Genomic DNA, 20,584 nt, shown 5'->3' with positions numbered 1-20,584 from the left:
TTTCTAGGATCCCCAAGGGGTTTGGTGCAAGAGACGGTGCGAGCTAGTAGGCAGCAAATCTTTGTTTCAAATACCTAGAACATCAAGTTTCTGTACTACAAAAGAGGGGCACTGATACAAGTTGAACCATAGTAACGAGATCACCTCAAGGCACTGAAAGTAAGCCTAGTATCCTTAGAGATGAATGGAAGGGTAGGGACTTGGTCCTCTTGTTGGATGGTAGAATGAAATACTCATCCTATGCACCAAACCCGAGCTTAGGCTCTTCATCTGACGGATCCCAACCCACTTGATAACAGTTTCGATTTCAACCTCAACAAGCTAGGAATTAAGACAAATAACCACTTAACAATCCATTTATAAGTTTTTTAAGATCCCTCACAATCTTCAATATCAAACTTAAGACACATGCATCCTCGCGTGGGACCTTATGTTCGAGTGTTGAACCGTGCTCTAATACCACTATAACAAATCAACCCCCTTCCGAGCTCGCCCTAGATTGGTAGATCCCAACCCACTCTTTAATAATTTTAGTTCCTAGCCTTTTTCAGGCTAAAACTGAAATTGCTAGAGAGCGGGTTGGGATCCGCCAAACCAGGGACCCAAGCTCGAGAATGGACTGGGTTATTATAGGGAACCAAAACAACTAACCCATTTAACAACTATTATTATAAGCCCTTAAAAATCTCTCACAATCTTCAATACGAGACTAAATTCTTTAAGTGTTACAATCCAACCCCCTTAAGGCAGACTCGTATGTGCATGTTAAACCCTAGGTCCAAGTGTTGAACTGTGCTCTGACACCATTATAACAACCTGACCCACTCTCAAGCTTAGGGTCACTTCTTAGCAGTTTCAGTTTTAATCCAAAAAGGCTATGAACTAGGACAACTAATCACTTAACAATTCTCTTTCTCAAGATCTTTCACAATCTTCAATATGAGACTAAACTTTTGGGTGTTACAATCTACCCCCCTTAAGGCACACGCGTCCGTGCATATGAGACATTAGGTTCAAGTGTTGAATTGTGCTCTACTACCACTATAACAATCAACCCACTCTCGAGTTCGGGTCCCTAGTTTGGTAGATTCCAACCCAGTCCCTAACAGTCTTGGTCCTAGTCTTTTTTGGGCTGAAACTGAAACTGTCAGGGAACGAGTTGGGATTCAGCGAACTAGAATTCTGAGTTTGAGAGTAGGTCGGATCGTTATAGAGAACCAGAGGAACTAACTCATGTAACAACCCCCTTTATAGGCTCATGAAAATCTCTCACAATCTTCAATATGAGACTTTTTTTTATGTGTTACAATCCTCCCTCCTTAAAACACACTGACCTGCGCATATGGGAGTTCAGGTCTAAGTGCCAAACCATACTCTGAGGCCCCCTAGTAAAGTGAATCCCAACCTACCTTTAGCAGTTTTAGTTTCAACCTCAAAAAGGCTAGGATTAAGACAACTAACCATTAAACAATCTCCTTTATAAATTTCCTAAAATCCCTCACAATCTTTAGGGACTAAACTTTTGACATGTTACAATTCACCTCCCTAAAGCACATGTGTCCGCGTAGGTGAGACCCTAGGTTTGAATGTTGAACTATGTTTTGTTATCATTGGAACAACTCAATCTATTCTCTAATTCGGGCCATTAGTTTGGCGGATTCCAACTCGATCCCTAGCAGTCCTGGTTCATAGCCATTTTCAGACTAGAACCGAAACTGCTAGAGAGTGAGTTAAGATCCGTCGAACCAGGGACCTGACCTCAGGAATGCATCAGATCATTGTAAAGAACCATAACAACTAACCAATTTAACAACTCATTTTATAAGCCTTTGAATCTCACAATCTTTAATATGAGACTATATTTTTTAGGTGTTACAATCCACCTCTTTAAAACACACTCGTCCGCGCATGGAGACCCCAGGTCTGAGTGTTGAACCATGCTCTGATACCACTATAACAGCCCGGCCTACTCCGAAACTCGAGCTAGGGCCTCTGGTATGGTGGATCCCAACCCACCTCCTAGCAATTTCAGTTCCAACCCAAAAATGACTAGAAACTAGGACAACTAACCACTTAACCCCCTTCATAAGTTTCTCATGAATCTTCACAATATTCAATATGAGACTAAATTTTTGGATTGTTAAAATCCACTCTCTTAACTCACATCCGTCTACGCGTGTGGGACCTAGTTTTGAGTGTTGAACCATGCTCTGATACCACTATAACTTGCCAACCTTGAGCTCCTGGTTCGACAGATCCCAACCCACTCTTATAGCAGTCTTGATGCCTAACCTCTTTTAGGTTGAAACTGAAATCGCTAAGAAGTGGGCTGGGATCCGCCAAACCAAGAACTCGAAATCAGGAGTGGGTTGGGTCATTATAATTTGTTTGTTCAATGAACCTTTTGCCACTAAGACTCTCACATAGATCTGTCAACCATTCAAGTGAAATGAGTTGGTTTTACCAACATTTTCTTATTTGGTAATCAAGTCGTTAGGAACGCATAGAGGCCTTTGACATTACATACATGCATCAAATCAAATACTTTCATTCAAAACATCATCAGTGCACTTCCAACAATATGATGATGGGCCCCAAGCCGACTAGCATAGCTGGTCAGCAAAGTAAAGAACAACAGGTCATTAGTTTGATTCTTATAAGTGCTGTCTCTAGACCACAAACGATGGCTCACCATGCTTAGTTGATGGGTGTCTTGTTTCTCACCTCTGTCCCAAAGCAGTCCTAGACCCAAAGAGAATGGAGGAGGGGTTTCGACTTCTTCAAGGTATCTCACTCCCAATGGTACAACTCTAGCACGACCAGATGTGTGGTGGCCTTAACTGGCATCCTAAAGTGACGCCTTAGGGAAACCATGGCTAAAAACAAAGGATGAGGTTCAAATTACTAGTGACATTGGGGGCAACTAGAAGGCGTGGAGCACATTGGTTTCTTGCCACTGCCATCCTCCTCATGTAGATGGATAAGGTAAGATGTCAAGTGCTTCCAGCAAGAGATGGAGAACATCCATACTGTCAAGGAAAGCAATGGAAGTTCTATAACAGAAGGGCCTTTATAAACAAGAGGAATTAGGAGATGGAGCTTGGGGTACGAAGGAGTCATTTCTAGCACAGGACGCCGAAGGCTGACGATGGAGCCGGAAGAGGCCGTGCAGATATTCAGCACAATTCTATGGAGGCAGGGGATATATGCTTAATTGGAAATTTCATGAAAGGTGCCGAATGAAAGGTGCCGAACTTTTGGTGACATAACAAAAACATACAAGTTTATGTTCTTCTTTCAATGACCTCCACTGGACCACTTCTCGTGTGAAATTCTAGTTAAAAATGACAAATTCAAAAACGACCACTTTTCCCAACCTTACTAAAGTTTCTTTTAGTAGTCTGCCACTTCAGAAGTTGGAAGATGAATTTGGACTAATCTCATCCCCGCACCCAGATTTCAAATACTCCATCAAAAGTGACGATTAAATCATTCTCACATTCTGGCAGGATGTAACCATTGGCATGTCTAGGTAAATGGCTCATTAGCTAATCTGGATAGTCATTTCAGACGAACAAAAGTAACAACCAAACTCATTGTTGGATGACGACGGCCTGTCAAATAGGTAGATAGTGGACACACCATTTTTAAGCTTGAATTGCTTCTTGATTGCATCAGTGTCAGTTTTCTTTGTCCAGACCAAGCGCATGGCTTCTGCAATGCTTTCTAGTGTTGAGAAGCATCCTCAGATGAGGATGGCAATGCAACCACATACAAAACTCCCTAATTCGTAACCATTCTGAACAGAGTCATTGACAATACTACTAAATATGACCTGAATGCTGACGCTGTTAATGCATGTTTTGGAAAGCATAGCTTAATTTTGTCAAACACCAAAACTTCCTACCTTAAAACCCAGTTGTGCTCGCAAACAACTTGTGGAGCTTGCTTTCATAAATTTGTAAACAAGTGCTTCGACAATTCAGGAAACCATGTGCCATCCAAATGAAGGCATGAACAGCAATGACAGGTACACTCGAGGGTTTGGAAAACTAATGCACTGAGAACCATTATCAATCCTCCAAAACAACAAAATTAGCTAAAAACTAAGATGTTCATAAACAACTTACGGAGTCTGCACTTCCACAACGTGACACACATGCTTTATACAGACAGTAACCATGCTTCCATCAGACTCTCAAGGTAGGATCTAGTTGCAGTTAGGCTCGAATAATTGGAAAAAGCTAAGGTATGGACCTTTATCCAAAAGCAATATTTGCCAGTCGCATGAAAAATCCCCACATCTCAATAAAACCCAAGAAGAACATCTCTCATTGGTCTCATCATAAATCCATATGTACATTTATGTCAAATGCAGCTTTCATCAAAAGTTTCAGAACTCAGAGCGCTCTGCCAAGAGGAAAGCGTATCCCAACAGATAGAAGTAAGAAAATATCAATGCATTGAAAATGCAGCATGGCAGATTAAAATACCTAAATCCCTTTTGTGGAATGTGTTCAAGCTTCGTGTTTCCAACGCCGACAAGTAATTGGATAAACTTAAAAAAAAATCCACCTCCAAAGTTTACGTTGGACAATATCCACCATCATTTTTTTTTAAATTCAAATTTATAATGTAAAATTGATTTGGTCATAGATTAAAGAAACAATTTTCTTTGTATCTATGCCAAATTTATCCAAGAAGGACAGACATAAACCCTCAAACCCCATGATTTGAAGGGAAATCAGAAGCAGCTACGGATGGAAAACATTGCGTTTCTTCAGAACTACGATTAATAACCGTTATTCACGAATAACACATTTCACATTTGCAACACCTTGGTCACTGAGAAGCTTTCTCTAATCAAAACAAAATTAAGAAATTGACAAACCACTAACACAGAATACATCAGGGATTCGGGTTCCTATTAAGTTGGGAGTCCTCAGTGGGAAGCTTTGGTTCCCAATTTCAGGATCAGCTCCCCTCTACCTCCCGATGACATGAAACAAGCTTGCAAATTTGATAATTTGCTTACAATTCCATTAAAATTTACCAAACCAGAAGTAGAAATTCATCCTTAAATCTAATTTCACAATTGTCTTCCAAAACAAAATGTGCATCACATAAGAGACCAAAAAAGGTTCATAAAAGGAAAAAGAAAAATCTAATATCTAACTCCATGATCAACAAGCAACGAGCAAAGGATTTACTTCTCGGAGGAGTTCGGCCCTCTCTTCTTCCCAAATCCGACCACTAAAAAAGGCATCAAAAAGGAGAACAAAAAAAAAGATCCAATACACGTTAGGCACCAAACCAATGAGGAAAAAGCAAACAAGAGAAAGGAGACGAGGGGAGATACCGGCGGTAACAAAGCGCCTGTTGTACTGCATCCGCTTGTAAGCCCTTCCCCTGGGCTTCTTCTTCTTGTCCTGCTTCGCCACCTTCGGCGTCTGACCTCTCACCTTTCCCGCTCGGGCCAACGATCCGTGAACCTTCCCTGCATTACAACACCCGACAACGACTCATCATAGAAGTAATCGACAACCCAAAAACGATAAGCCCCATCTCATGCTCCCCCAACTCCCTTCCAACCTCACACACACACACACACACACAGAGCTTAAACAGAAGAAGAAGATGATGAAGATCAAGAAGGAAGGTACCCATCGGCTTCGATCGAACACGTCGTTTGCTGCTGCCGGATGATAAGCTACGAACTCGGAGAAACTAAAGAGAGGGAAGGTCAGTGGAAGAAGGAAGCTATGGTGGGGTGCCTTCTTTCTAGTTTCTAGGGCTCAGCCGCTCATCCACCGGTTCATGCGGGTAATGGATCCGGACGTGAACCACATTTTATTTATGCCCGTAACCCGAAACTCGCTGCACCTTGAGAATTTCCCCCGTATCCGGTTCCGTGCAACGTGGTTAGAGAAAAACGTAACGGCTTCGGATCGGGTTTGTTCATCGATACGGTGTACCGACTGATACTTATTTAGATATGAACATGTATTCTATTATTTTTCTATTTTATAATTTCAAACTAATTTACATGTTATAAATTGATCTGAAAGGTGTATCGGCCTTGTATTGCATGGGCAAGGGATTGGCCGATACGATCCGATATGAAGGGATATTGATAACAATATAGTGGTTCTATGTTCTTTTGCCACACTTGGACCCATCGAATATCAAGTTCTGAGGTGATTTAAGATATTGGCGTTTTAAGGATGTCTTCGATTACTTTTGACGTCGAATTTATAAACCTAATATCACATACTTTTGTATGGATGACAAAAAATTCACATCAAAATCTATGGTTTACTAAATTAAAGATTTTCAGCCAGACTTAAAAAGGTACACTTAAGATATTCATGATTTTACTGTTGTGTTCAAAATAGACTAGAAGAAATCAAACATTCTGTAATTTGTACATCAAACATTTTGTTTTTTTTTTTAAATATGTTTCTTTTTCTAAATTTTGATCCATTAATAAACATGGTTCATGCATGATCTTATGAAAAAAAAGAGCATTTTGCCTTTTCTCAGTTTATGAGAGCAACTTTTGGCATCAGAGAGATGTCATGAAAGTGCCCATGAATCTGCAAAGAATGGAGAATCTTGAGATAGATTCATGGAAACCTATAAGTAATATTTCATGAATATGTCTCAATTTTTTTTTTTAAGATATGTTATGAGTGTTCTTGCTGTCAAACCACCCCTAAGCATTTGGATTTAGACATCCAATGTGACAACGGAATGCAACCAAAATTTGGTTGGAGTTGCCTCAGATTGAGTTCAATTTTCAATATCTAGATTTAGATCTCGTCTACCTCCACTTCTGAAGAGATTTTAACTTATTAACCTGAATATTAATGGGTTTTACGGGAAATATGACGGCATTGAGGCATTGACTGGTCACTTTTTGTTGGATATGCGTCTAAACCAACATAGTCCAATTGGAGATGTTTTTGTATTCCTTTTAAATGTGAAAACAGGCAAATTTACGTAGCCTGTAAATATGGACCTAAACGGCCGGGATTGGAACTTGAAAATGATTCAATTGGACTTCATAGAGTTTAAGAAAGAATCAAAATTTCAAAACCATGATCCATTTCATTACTACTTATAATAAATGTAGAGAAGGTGATGTTGGTCCGCTCGTGCTGAAAGTACATAAAATAGTCTTCTAAATATCAGCTTTCCAAACCAATCACTTAAACTTAAACTGCAGCACCTAAGGACATAGCATAGCTGGTTACGCTGAGTGGCATGCTGGCAATATGTCCTCAGTTTAATTCCCATGGTGCTGCTCCTTTAGACCACAAATAGTAACATGTGCGACATTCGAGTTAAAGAATGTATCGACATCGTATGACTACCTAAGTCCCGAAGTTGCTCTAGACCCTGAGGCGAGGAGAAGGAAAGGGAACTTTGTCCTCCCACTCAGTTAGTGGGATTCCTTTCTGTGTGTAAAAAATTATTCTTTTTTAAAGTCAAATTCTGGTAAGTTCATCATTGTCAATTTTCCAAGTATAAAATGGAAAGGTTACATGGATATTACATTTCAAATGATTTAGCAGTTGCTTTACGCTCTGTTTCTGTCAACTTTTGAAATGCTATTAAGATTTCAGCAATCGAAGAATCGATGTTTTTGCCAAGTCAAGCATGCAGACTTTATTTATACATTATATGGTTTAGTTTGGCTAACCAACGCAAAATACTCACGTTTGAAGTTCACTGTCATCACTTTCATATAATACTTCTGATAAGCTTTCACTCGATTCCAATTGCCTGATAGATTTATACTTAACCTGTTATGAAGATCAAACTTAGAATAATGTTGTCACCCTGCAGTTAGGAAATCCTATCATTTCCTTTCATATTTTTCATCTCAGTTTGAAGAGAGTGCTGTCACCATGGTTTCTTTTTGTATTTGTGCATGATCGAAAGTAGGATTTAAATTATTGAACTGTACCCTTTCAGTTGATTGTTTTCAATCCCATGTAAGCAGGGGAAGAGCCAGAAAATTGTCTAAAAAGTAATAGTTATATCATTTTAATTTTTGAAGGGGCAACAGTAGGTAAATGAGAAAAACTGCCAATAAATATCAATGTGAAAAATGAACACTTTTTGTGTCTGTGAGGGCAATTGCCCACGGATTTTTGTGGGCCTGTGAAACATTTTATGCTATCAAACACCCCATATGGTCACTGACTCAGTGGTGCTTCTTTCTATATGAGAAGGTCAGCAACCAACGTTAAATATTGGTATTTGGAGGCAGTTGAGTTGCCAAGAATTGGAACTAAAATGTATAGGTTCGATCTACATAATATTTAACACCAATTCCATTGACAAGTAAAGTAACTCGTGATTCAAAACAATGCAAATACATGAGAAGACTCAGATTAGAGATGCAAATGTTTTGCAGATTATTGGATATCTGTAATGAAATACGATGCAACCACGCTGGGAGATGTGGAAGGGTTGGGAAATGAAAGGACATCTGAAATCAAAGCTCAATTTTCGTATTGAATACCAACAGATATCTGACTGATAGGTATGAGTTCGATTATGTGAAAGTTCAAATTCTGTTTCTATTTCACAAATCAGAACTCAAATTCATCCAAGTCTGCCCAGGCACGATCCCCTAGAGACTTAGAGATGGATTTGGATTCTCAGGAATCTTTCCAGACCGTTTCAATTATTTTCTCAGTGCACCTTCGCCTGTTAAGCCCAGACATCTCACTGAAAATAGCATAGATTCTGCAAATCAGTCAAGTAGCGGCAGTGGTTTTTATCCCTTCAATTTTCTTCAGTGACAACTTTAGCATTACTCGTCCATTCAGTTTATTTGTTTGGTCATCGGTTCAATTCCTACGGGTGTTACTCATAGAATGCGCTACAGTCTAGTTGACAAGTGTCATGTTCACCCAGAATTTTAAGTAGCCCTGAACTCTGAGGGTGAGGGGGATGGGGAGAGTGGTTTCCACCTCTCATCAAATCGCCATTTAACTTCTTCTGGTTTAAGATGTGAGAAGATGCCTCATAGAAGGCCAGGCTGAAAAAGCTTCACGTCTACCCAGAGAGTTATTACAAGTTAGAAGAAAGTTAGATTCACATGTCCACGGTACTGCCCACCAGACGGTCAAACCAGCCAATGCTTTTTAATATAGAACTTTAAATACCGCATCAAAGAAATAGCAAAACGGAACACAGATAAGCGCTGCATCTAACTTTTGAATAATTCACAGAAAGAAAACTCTTCAAGGAACAGTACAAACACGATCAGGCGACCAAAATGGTGGTTCTTGAATGTTAGAACAACTTTTGCTATTTTTCTAAAAGTAAAGCACCTTCTGTCATTCTGTATTTGCCAAGAACCATGAAAAAGAGATAAACGGAAGACTAGAAGAGCACCAATCAGCAGGAGGTGCCTCCACTGAGGAAGTCGAACTATATATGACAAACTCCTGGTAGCCTTGAAGACGAGTGTCCACAGAAATATATTTACAGAATGAGGACCTAAAACATAATGTCGACAGTAAAAAGGGTTAAGCCATGAACTCCAGATAGCCTAGTCCAGAATTTTGCAGAAAATACATTTGGATTTCAAGTTTGGGTTTCACCTCTAAAGATTGTTGCACCATTTCAGGCCTACTAGTTACCCGAAGATAGAGGCTACCATTAAAAACAAAAACACAATAAGGAAAAGGAAGAAAAGACGTTCTCCCGACACTTTTCACTTTGGTAATTGCTCTGAGCACTATGGTAGGGGTTAAGCAGCTGCAATCTAATCAAATTTATAAAAATAGCTTCATATAAAGGCCTAAAATCATTCCGAAGAAATTCACCGAGACTCAGAATGGTCCTCTAAGAAAACAGAAAGCATAATCAAAATTGGAGGCTTGCAGAAGTGTATTCCTACAAACTGGAGAATTATGAACTGATGGAATGAAATTGACGATCCTCAGGGAACGAGGTAAATAACAGATCGCTTAAAGAGATGGTGCGAAAGAGCAGTACCATGTTAGAATCTGTTCATCAAAAAGCAGTCAATTCATGGCTACCGAGGAATGGATCGCCCTCACTTGGACATATAAATCTCCCAGTGAAAGGACAGAATAATTACTGATATCTCATATACAATATAAGGTTGTACAAAATAATGTTGCACTCTTATTTATCCATCAAAGAACAGAAATTGCCACAAACACTTGCACTCCCACATGAAGTGGTTTAGTGCCATAGATCCAGCGGGGAGAAACAAAACATTTTATGGTGCGACAAATGGATTGAGAAAAAGGAAAAAAATCATCAAATATGTCTTTTTAACATATTTTCTCCTTGATACTGCACGCCATGAAGTCTTAACGTTACAGCAATTACATCAGAAATGTACTTGTTTGAGTACCTACGGCGACCAGTACATGATAAAGGTTCAGACACAAGTTACCCTTGTACAGTGGACTTCAGGCTCCAGTAAGTCATTCACAGTCTTGAAACATGGAGCTTATTAAATGCCAAAGCCATAGTTGAACCATTCTTATTAACTCCCACCTGATAAGTCCAGAATCAAGCAAACACCCTGTCCATTTAAATTTACTTTACAAGCTATGTCACAGAAAAATGACAAAATGCTGGTCTCTCACAACGTAGACGAGAAAACTCGCACCATGTACCCTCCAATAGCGTCCTGCATGGTCAATACCATACCTAACATAGCAAATCCACACTAAGGTCCACCATTTTAAAGTGTTTTCCCAAGATTTGTGGTGCATGGCAGGTGAGGCAATCGTTACAACCCAATACAAACAGACAGCACTTCTCCATCATCTTAGAAGAGAATAAGAGGTCATTGTCTTCTAGTCCTGGTTGATATAGGACCATTTCATGTAAAACACATTTCCAAATGCTTAAAAAACACACTTTTTTGGTTACACAATGAGGCGTTCGGCTGTAGGAAATGGGTACCTATGCTGGCAGCGCATGACCCTATTGTTTCTGTCTCGCAGCCCAAATAAGTACAAATAACTGATTAAGGCCATCATGTTCAGAAGCCTGTGGGCATGATCCACACGTCAGTTTAGGTGCAAAATCAATCTGAATGGTCTAAAAAAAGCATTTCATTTTAAAAGACTAAATGAAATACATCACGCTAGGGTCCAGTTTATTTTTTATTAAATGATAAGCCTGAAAATTCTACATCTAGCAGTGTCCCGCCATGTCCTACTCCTAGTTTTTGAAATTTGCTTGCCAGCTATGTGCCAAAGGAATGGTGAAACAGTAGACATCGTTACCTAGAACTCAGGCTGCCCCAAAACCTCATTAATAAGAAATCACTGCTTGATTAGCAAGTGGTAGGATGTAAATGATCGGACACCCATCATAAAAAGATCTCATAAAGTAAAGAAACAGTTCTCCTAAAGTTAAGCATGGAGAAAGAAGTTATCGTCTTGGAGACTGAAGTAGTACTATTATTTATTAGATCAAACAACTCGGTTGGCTAAACTTTTCTGTGGCTGCAAAATGTAAACATGCAGCTTTAAAGAACTATGAAGAAGCCATCTTCCTGAAATTGGTAAAGAAAAGATGTACTCTTATACCTTTTAATAAAAAGCCATACCTTTATGGATGAAAAATTTGTAACTGCAGACGTAAGGAGTGCCTCAAAAATTTAGGCTCCTGTTACCTCTCCCCGAGAATTTAATTATTCTCACGAGAGACTCACAAAATTGACAGAGCTGTTCATTCAAGTACTGCTTCTCAGCAGTCATATCAAAATCATAAAAATCATTCTTGCAATTGATCAACAAGAAGCTGATTTAACCTTTAGCTGGGCTGGTACAGACGTTTCTGCACCTGAAGCAATGAAAAACAAAGTGGTCCTGCTTCAGTATCTTATTTATCACTCTGCACATCAGCTAATGAGGAGCAGCCAGGTTGTCACTTGCTTTATAGAATAACTTCTGCTGTACATAGAACATCATGTATCCTTGTGCGGCTCTCACAACTCCATCACTAACTTGAGAGATCCATGCATCATCACATTTATACCACTGGTCACTGAGCCTCAAATAAGTAACGTAATGGCCAGCGTCAAGTTTACCAGCATGAGTGACCACTGCGAACAATTCGAACTGGGGGGACAATCCTGAAGGGTATTCTACCTCATCACCATCAAAAGAGAAAATTCTGTTGCCAAATCTGCTCCTGATGATAGAGGAGGATAGGTATGGTGACATGTCCAATGAAAAAGGGAATTGCAAATACCTATCCACCTTCCTTGACATATTTCTGGTAGATGAATGTTCAAATCTTTTGATGTGGAAACATGAAACCAAAGGGAGCTTTCGTATAGACATCTGCTTGAGTGACTCTTGTCTGACTTTACAATGTTGACAGTAGAACTTCTGGTCAGATCCCAACTTTTCAGGCCTCGTGAAGCGATCTAAGCATCCTCTGAGGGTACAAATTCCCAAGCTTTGACTTGATATTACGGAGTCATTCTCAAAATTGCCATTATAGGACTTTGAGTTGGTAATTTTTCCAGATCCATGGCTTGGCTCTAGATCCAATGAGATATCAACACAGGGATCATATGTGGTAGATGTGAAACCACAGACGGTACACGTCACATCAGATCTCAAAATCCCTGAGAAAACCTTATGTGCAATACAACCACAATCTCCATGGCCTGCAACGCCAGTTACATTTAACGATTAAACTATATTATTTGGAAGACAAACTCTGAGCACCTTAAAGTTGTCCAATATAACTGTTTCTTGACAGGTTCCGTTATTTCCAGATGTATTGGCTACAAATACTTAACGCAGAAAGGACAAAATGTATGTCGTCCTTATTAAATCAGCTATGGAATTCCTCTTTGTTTCTAACATAAGAATTCATTCAATGTTATGGTACAAACTTCAAACTACAAAGGATGTACACGGCATCTGGTGCATGTGCACGCATATATGAATAAAAGAGGGTGTGAATGAAGTTTGATAAAACTAGAACTGATAGAGATACAAATTTTGAGTAGCATGAAGTAATGAACCACCACAAAAGGAAAACTAACACATATATCTACCAAAAATGAATAGAAGTTGTCAGAAAAATCCATCTTCACACATTCAAGCTTCAAAGTGGATATGAAAATTTCCATGCGTTTCACTTTCCAAAATTTCGCCTGCATGTACTTGACTGTTAGCATTCCCACATGCCTGCCTTTCTTTGTTTATATATGTTCGTGCCTCTCCTAGTACCTTTGTCCTTTTTACCTACTCACAACGATACACACACACACATGACGTAGATTCCTTTGGCCATCTGGAGGAATCCAACTCTAACACAAGTAGCCGGAGGTATTAACCAGATGGAAGGGTGGCCAGAGGAATTCACTTCCTCTATGTATATAATATATATACATATATTACTGAAAGCAGAAAAAAAAAAGACTCAAATGCATCTGAAGGCAAAAAAATTACCTCCATTTCGAATATTGGACTGGGGAGGTTCTTCACGTTCATGGATTGCATCAAGCATTGAAATGAAAAATTCATGAGCATCTTGCTGCTCATAACTTGCAAGGTTTGCTGCATGTTGCCACCAACTGCAGGAAAAGAAGGAAATCCTTACGAAGTTGGCCAAAGTTCTCAAATTCAAAAGTCAAACTAGTATGATCAACCTAAGCATTAAAGAACTCTATAGGAAAACTTAAACTATAGATATTAACATATTAAGAATGTTCAGGTTGTGACTCAGAACTCAAATGGGAGACAGACCGTAGACAATAAGAGAAATATGTAAAGCTTCCTACTAAACAACGGAGCCAATAATCTGACCCCCCGGCATTATGTTCACTTCCAGATACATCAAGGAGAAGTAAAAGACGGACCAACAAATTTATGCTCTTGTCAGTATCTAGAAACCAGCCCTGTCGTGTCTGAGATCTATGAAATATACACCATAAAGCAGTCACTCTGTTCATTCGAGTGAATGCTACTCTGAGAACTGCTGCTTCAGACAAACCAAGTTCTCTCTCTCTCTCTCTCGCTCCACATACACAAGCTAATTTCAACACTAAAAAAAATATCAAACCAACTACCAACTAAAGCCTTTCTGATAACGAGATGAACCAAAGGAATCCATTTGATATTCAGTGACAGGCTTTCTTGACATACGACCAGCACAGCTCCACAAACGGCGAATATTCATTCACCCCAGAAAGAAAATGACAGAAAAGGTAATGCAGTAAAGAATGACCATCAAATGTAGATGCCGAATATTCACTAACAAGCACAGATGCCCGGTCCTAAAATGGCAGCAATGATCACGGCTTGTTTAGTCATGCACGCCACCCCACCACAATAATTGTCGGCGGTAATTTTGATTAAGAGGGGAAGGGGAGAGAAGGGCAGCCATCACATCAACTGGGCAGTACGGGAATCTAGTACAAACCCAATCTCAAGGAGCAGTAGTTTGCTATAACCGTTCACGTTCATGATTCCAGAAACCCAGAAAGATCCACGGAAATACTAACAAACTTATCACACAATGAGAACATAAACCGGCTTCACTTCATCGTCGTGTCACGTGAACGCCACTCCAAATTCAGAAATCTACCTAAGAAAATAATGACATTTCACGAAAAACCAAGATCCAAATATAGAACACAGATCCAGATTTTCCATGAACGGGTATTATCCAGAATAGCATGCTTTATCCAGAAGGAAAAGTGGGATACGTAGTGCAACAGCAACCCAGTTTCCCAACGCATCCTTTTCTCAGGGCAAGTGGAAGCATTGTTAACGGCCCTCCTTTTAACGGAGGATACGACCACCATGATCCATGGTTGACGGAAGCGAAAAAGAAGGGGAAAGTTTTTCCCTTCTTCTGGGAGATGATGATTCACCTGTGAAGGAACCTCGCCGGACTATACGGCACCCTGTTGCCGGAGAAGACCGCCGAAAAAATTGCGTCCAAGTCGCAGGCGAGGCATGGCCTTGCCACCGTCTTCCGCCGGCAGGCGTGGTTGTTGTGACGATCGCTCAGAAAGTAGTTCCTAAGAGGAGGGGTGTGGAGCAACGCCTGCAATACCGAGTTCATGAAGCAGGTATTGCCCAGATTGTTAAGCCCCCTGAGTCCCCAAACTCCGCCGTCTTGAGCGTTCAGAGGGACCGATCCCCGGCCCATCAACGCCCTCTCCCTGGAGTCCGGCATCCACGGCCGGTAATCCACCACCTTCTGCCGCTTGCGCAGGGTTGTAACCCGCTCAGGCCGGATCCCGTTAGCGGGGTGCGGTGGCTGAGGAGGAGGTGGGGAGGGAAGGGACAGAGGCTTAGGCAACTCTGTGGCGGCCTTCTGTGCGAGGACGACAGTCGTATCAAAGTCACGGTCGTAGACCTGGTCTCGGCAGATGCAGCAGAACAGCTCGGCGCGGTCGACGTCGACGGCGATCTCGTGGCCGGGGCGGGCCTGGGCATGGACGCAGGCGTGCCACGAGTCAGGCGGCCGCCAGCAGGATACCGTGGCGCAGATCAGGCAGGCGTAGAGCCGGCCGACGTCAGCGCCGCAGGAGTCACAGTGGGGGACCTCCTTCGGGTCGCGGCGGATCGATGCGCGCCCGGGCGGCCGGATCCGGAGGCATCGAGCTAGTACGCGGAATCCGTTGAGGCCATGCTTCTCCCTGTAGTCGGACAGATGGGGGCAAGCCCATGGCGCCGCGACGCCTTGGTGATGGTTTGAGGCGGTGGTGGCAGTGCTGCTGCTGCTTCTGCTGGCGGACATCGGGGGTAAACCCTAACCCTAGGCGTAAGCGAGATCATGGATAGGCGGGACCAAGAGAATCCGGAAATTCCGCTACGAAGTTTCTGGAAATCATCAGATCGCCATTCCTCAACTCCCTCTTCTTGTTCTTCCTCCTCCTCTTCTTTTTCTTTATCTTCTTTTATCCCTTTCTACGTAACCCTGTTTCTCGATCAAATTCCTGAATGGCGCGACCAAGAAAAAACATTGGCAGCTGCGCGATGGAAGAAAGAAGGAAGAGGAAGGGAGGAAATGGAGGCACAGAGCTCTGCAGCTACTGGATCCAACGACTCTCGACTCTCGACTCTCGCTCTTCGCCGCTTCCTTTTTTTTTTAACCTTTTCCCTTCCTTTTTTTTTTTTCCTTTTATAAGACAGGGTTTTCAATGGAAGTAAGGAGAAAAGGAATTTGTAATGTTTACATTTTAATGTTTAGTGCAAGGGTTTTCAGAGATATATATATATATATCGAGAGAGAGAGAGAGAGAGAGAGAGAGAATTCCTCGGCTATTTTGAATTCAATCACAGTTACGTGATGCTAACTAAACATTTGTGAGAGGTCGAACGTTTTTTTTCTTTGGATGGAGAAATCAATAAATTAATTTTTTATATATATATAAATAAGCTCATCAATTAAAAGGATAAGTGGGGTCATAATCAATATGGATTTGGATGTAGATTAAAGTTATGTCACGTAGGATGCAAGTGAAAATGTAATAATTTTTAACAATATTTAAGTGCTAAATATATATATATATATATATATATATATCATTTTTATATTTTTATTTAACTGTTTAGTAATTTGATTTATATATATTTTCATATAAAACTTTTGTATTATAGCTAGTTTAGTTATCCGGTTTATATATATTTTCATATAAAACTTTTGTATTATAGCTAGTTTAGTTATCCGGTCAGTTTTGGTTCGATTTTGGCTGACCAAACCGGACATACAAGGGTGCGACACGTATGCGATAATTATTTAAAAGCACCCACATAACATACCCATATGACATAGATTAGAAATATACAAATAGGTTCCCTGGCGTGGACTAAAAGAATATGAATAGTTTCTCGAAAAAATCTCATAACACATGGAGGAACCAATTCATAGGTTGGTTTTACAGCATTGCTAAATGGTTTAATCACCAAGCAACAGAGAATTTTCATGAACGCTAAAAGCTCAAACGTCATGTTTTTTCTTTTAAGATAGAAAAAAAAGGGTTCCTTAGTTGGTTTATGGCAAAAGAATCTTTGTCAATGCATTTCTAAGTTTCAGATTTGTGAGAACTTGTTCTTCTCATTTATATAGACAAGCTTGGGATCTTGTTCTGGTTTGGCTCGCTTATGTCACAAACAGGAGGCCAGCTTGGTCTTGAGTGGTTTTCTACAAGAAAGTATAGGAAAATTCTAGCTGAACCTCAACTACAATGAATAAGGACAACACAAACACAAATGTGAAAGCTTGGACTGAATTTGGTTCATCGACTCTGCTAGGCCCCAAGGCAGTAGTCTCTCGAACATGTTATCACAGAGAGAGAGAGAGAAAGCCGATAAAATGGAAATGTATATCAAAATTTAAGGACAAGAAGTCTCTTAGTTACAGTAACAAAAAGAGAGAGAAAGAGAAGCTGTCTCGACCTTTCAATTCTTGCCCTTTGAGACCTAACTGGTTTCTAGCTAAACGAAGACTCCTATTACCATACGCTCAATTTTGATTGAGCGATTGTAGCAGATTTTAGACATCCAGTCCATTGATTCAAACACACCCTTAATCTTGCTAGGTTCTTAACCTACATAATATTGTACATGGATGAATGAATTTCTTGAGTCAACCGTGTTCTTCCTCAGTGCTCCAATTCATCTTGGTCCGGATCAAAAGTCAGAATGGACATAATGCAGGTGTAATCCAACCTGAAACGTTGGGGTAAAGATATTCAATGGCTTCCTAGTGTGGCATATCTAGTTTTGCATCTCTCGTTATCTGAGTCCACTTTGTCAAATCCCTTCACAATATTGATCGTTTCTTTAGAGACATCCGATAAAATTAGAAGGATACAAAAAGATTAGCTAAAGACATCCGATAAAATTAGAACGATACAGAGAAGATTAACATAGCCCTGCCTAAGGATCGCATGCATAAATCAAAATCCCTTCACGTCGATTCAACTTGTGAGCAATCTATAGACGATCAAACTGTCTTTCCAGCATTCTCTTCTGCCTGTAAAATGGTTCGTAGCATTCCCTTCGAACGAAAAAATGATTTGCATCGTTGCCTTCACTGCAGCAAAATGATTCTGCGTTGATGATTGTCGAACGCCGCCGATGGTTGGCATCGGTGGCAGATGCAGAGGGGCACGGGCCCATCCATGATCGACGCTGCTGCCATGCCGTTGTTGAAATGGAGATATATCTGAACCTCTGAAGCAATCTTCGACGGCCGGCAATGGTGTCGGAGATGCGGTCTGTTATTCCGGCAGTGATGAACGACGTTGGTGCACCTAAAATGATTGGCGGTTTGTAGCATTGCCTTGGATCCGGAGAATGATTGGCAACGTTGCCTTCTGCCTGTAACATTTTCTTCTTCCACATGAACATGATTGGCCGCATTGTCATCTATGGATATTAGTTGCTTTCTCATCTACTTCAAACCTTGACAAACGATAATTTCCTAGCCAATTAAGTTACTAATTAATAAGCATCCAACTAATTTTTGTCCTCCTAGTTTATGTGATTTAATATTTCAATCTAGTACATAGTTATGATCTACAGTCCAAAATAAAGATACAAAAGCCAAACTTGATCTAAATGGATATGTGGGCACCGATCATGTCTTATTGTCTCCTAGATAAGTAATAAAAGGACATGTCAACCTCAGTGGAGTCACCTACAGATTTCATTCATCAGTTATGTCGGATCTTGACCCTTAGTTCAGTGAGGTTGGTTTTAGATAATCAACCAAAATAAATACAAGCAATGCATTAGTTATTTTGAGGCAAAAACTTGGACTTTGGTGGATTTGTCAAGGTTTTATTCAGCTGTAGCTTGGATTAGGCAAAGTTTAATTCCTATATATATATATATATATATATATATATAGAGAGAGAGAGAGAGAGAGAGAGAGAGAGTTGCCATGAGTAAGCAATTGGAAGTCAAATGTTCATTATAGTGCATTCCTATGATCACTATTGTGTGTTTGATAGCCTCATATCTCGGATTTAACGCCAATCTAATTTTTTTTTTTTTAATTTGAGATCCTCAGTGTGCGGCTAAATCCTCAGATCTTAGGTATGATGGGAGTAGGGTCTGTACTTACATCTTTAGATTTGATATCCTCGATGATCTCAGATCATCTCGGATCTTAACGAATTCCCCTTTTATTTAAAAAAACTTCTAGCCATAGATGTAGGAAATTCTTGGCTTTTAAATGATATATGGAAAAAATATGAGGTCATTTGTGACCCCGATCAAGCTCAAGTCTTTCAAAATATTGACTTTATTTGGTCCAACTTTGACGCCTCCCTTAATGTTTTGTTCTACCAACATTATCCTTTATCTACACTTTTTTTGTGGATAACATTTAGAAGGAATTGAAGATTCTCATTGAATGACATTTTTCTAAGTACAATCACAGCCTTTGCATGAGCCAAAGCAGCCCTGAACCTAGGAGCAATAAAAAGGACAGGAGGGACGGTCTCTCCCCGAGCACTGCCCCCTTATATAAGAAGATGTTAATGTTTAACGGATTCTTTTCCTCAGTTTTATATGTGATAACCACAACTTGGGTTAAGAGAAATTGTCGCAGACCCAAGTGTATACGTGACCTTTTTTTATTATTATTTTAAGGATAAGGATTATAGTCACAAATAACGTCTCGAAGTTTTAAACGGCAGGGATTTTATCAGGTATAATACGACAAGCTTGAAAAAACAAAAAAAAGAAAAATATGGTAAATTGTTAAAAATTTTAAAAAACACAAAATGAAAGAAAAATAAATTAAATGAGAAACTAATAATACAAACATCAAAAGATAAGTAAATTTGAAACAAATAAAATATAGAAAATGAAAAAAGAAACCGTTTGGCATTAAAAAAACTGAAAAAAGTGAAATATATAACATGTGCAAATTTTGATCTGAACCTAATGCATGGATTCAAAAATGTTCAAGTTGAAGGAGAAGACTAAGTTCGATCAAAAAGAAGTTCAAGGCAGTAATGACTATACACTTCAAGGCAAAACAAGCTGTGACGGTAACTTGACCAGACCTCATCACTATCAAATCTTTTTGTTTGAATGAAATATCGGATTCTAATCTACAGCCCGATCGATACTTTCTCATGGAGTAAACAACTCATTGGTCGTGATTGCAATCGATCCAAATCCAAATCCAGTTCAAGGGACGTCCTGCCTTGAACGTATTCACTTGTTACTGTGTGAAAAATGTTATTTGGATCTGGGTCTATGGGCTCAATCCAGATAACAATCGCCAAGATCGTAGCTACTTGCTGGAGAAATTCCGGGCAACAAGCAGGTCATTCATGGCAGTAGGCATGTATTGCTGCTATTATGGCACTTTTACTTTAGAAAAATTAGTTTTATTATTATTATTAATTATTATTATTATTATGTCATGAGGAAATTTGCTTGTGCATATAAAACGGTTCTCAAATGTATAGTGATTTTCTTCAGCCAAATATATTAAAATACCGAAATTATATAACGATATAGCAACAAACTAAAATACACCATTCTTTTTTCAATGTTTAAGTTGATTCTGT

General features: G+C 39.8%; 2 protein-coding genes and 1 non-coding gene across 3 annotated transcripts; 1 reads left to right on the top strand and 2 right to left on the bottom strand.

Moving 5' to 3' along the window:
- Nucleotides 1-5,018: 5,018 nt before the first annotated feature.
- On the bottom strand, nt 5,019-5,811 carry LOC116253111 (40S ribosomal protein S30-like). Its single transcript, XM_031627879.2, has 3 exons — nt 5,664-5,811; nt 5,360-5,497; nt 5,019-5,253 (listed from the first exon to the last, which is right to left on the bottom strand). The coding sequence occupies exons 1-3, from the start codon at nt 5,665-5,667 to the stop codon at nt 5,207-5,209; spliced, it is 189 nt and encodes a 62-aa protein (XP_031483739.1). The 5' UTR covers nt 5,668-5,811; the 3' UTR covers nt 5,019-5,206.
- Nucleotides 5,812-11,567: 5,756 nt separating this feature from the next.
- Nucleotides 11,568-16,234, bottom strand: LOC116252799 (ubiquitin C-terminal hydrolase 22-like). Its single transcript, XM_031627340.2, has 3 exons — nt 14,912-16,234; nt 13,485-13,609; nt 11,568-12,691 (listed from the first exon to the last, which is right to left on the bottom strand). Exons 1-3 carry the CDS (start codon nt 15,784-15,786, stop codon nt 11,919-11,921), a joined length of 1,773 nt encoding a protein of 590 aa, XP_031483200.1. The 5' UTR covers nt 15,787-16,234; the 3' UTR covers nt 11,568-11,918.
- A 1,636-nt stretch (nt 16,235-17,870) lies between these two features.
- Nucleotides 17,871-17,971, top strand: LOC116253773 (U6 spliceosomal RNA). The gene has a single exon (XR_004172537.1). It is a non-coding gene; the product is annotated as a U6 spliceosomal RNA (small nuclear RNA).
- The last annotated feature ends 2,613 nt before the right edge of the window (nt 17,972-20,584 follow it).

The sequence above is a fragment of the Nymphaea colorata genome, chromosome 4 (assembly GCF_008831285.2).
Source record: "Nymphaea colorata isolate Beijing-Zhang1983 chromosome 4, ASM883128v2, whole genome shotgun sequence".
Taxonomy (NCBI): domain Eukaryota; kingdom Viridiplantae; phylum Streptophyta; class Magnoliopsida; order Nymphaeales; family Nymphaeaceae; genus Nymphaea; species Nymphaea colorata.
The sequence above is the reverse complement of the archived record's forward strand: the minus strand, read 5'-3'. Positions and strand labels throughout refer to the sequence as shown.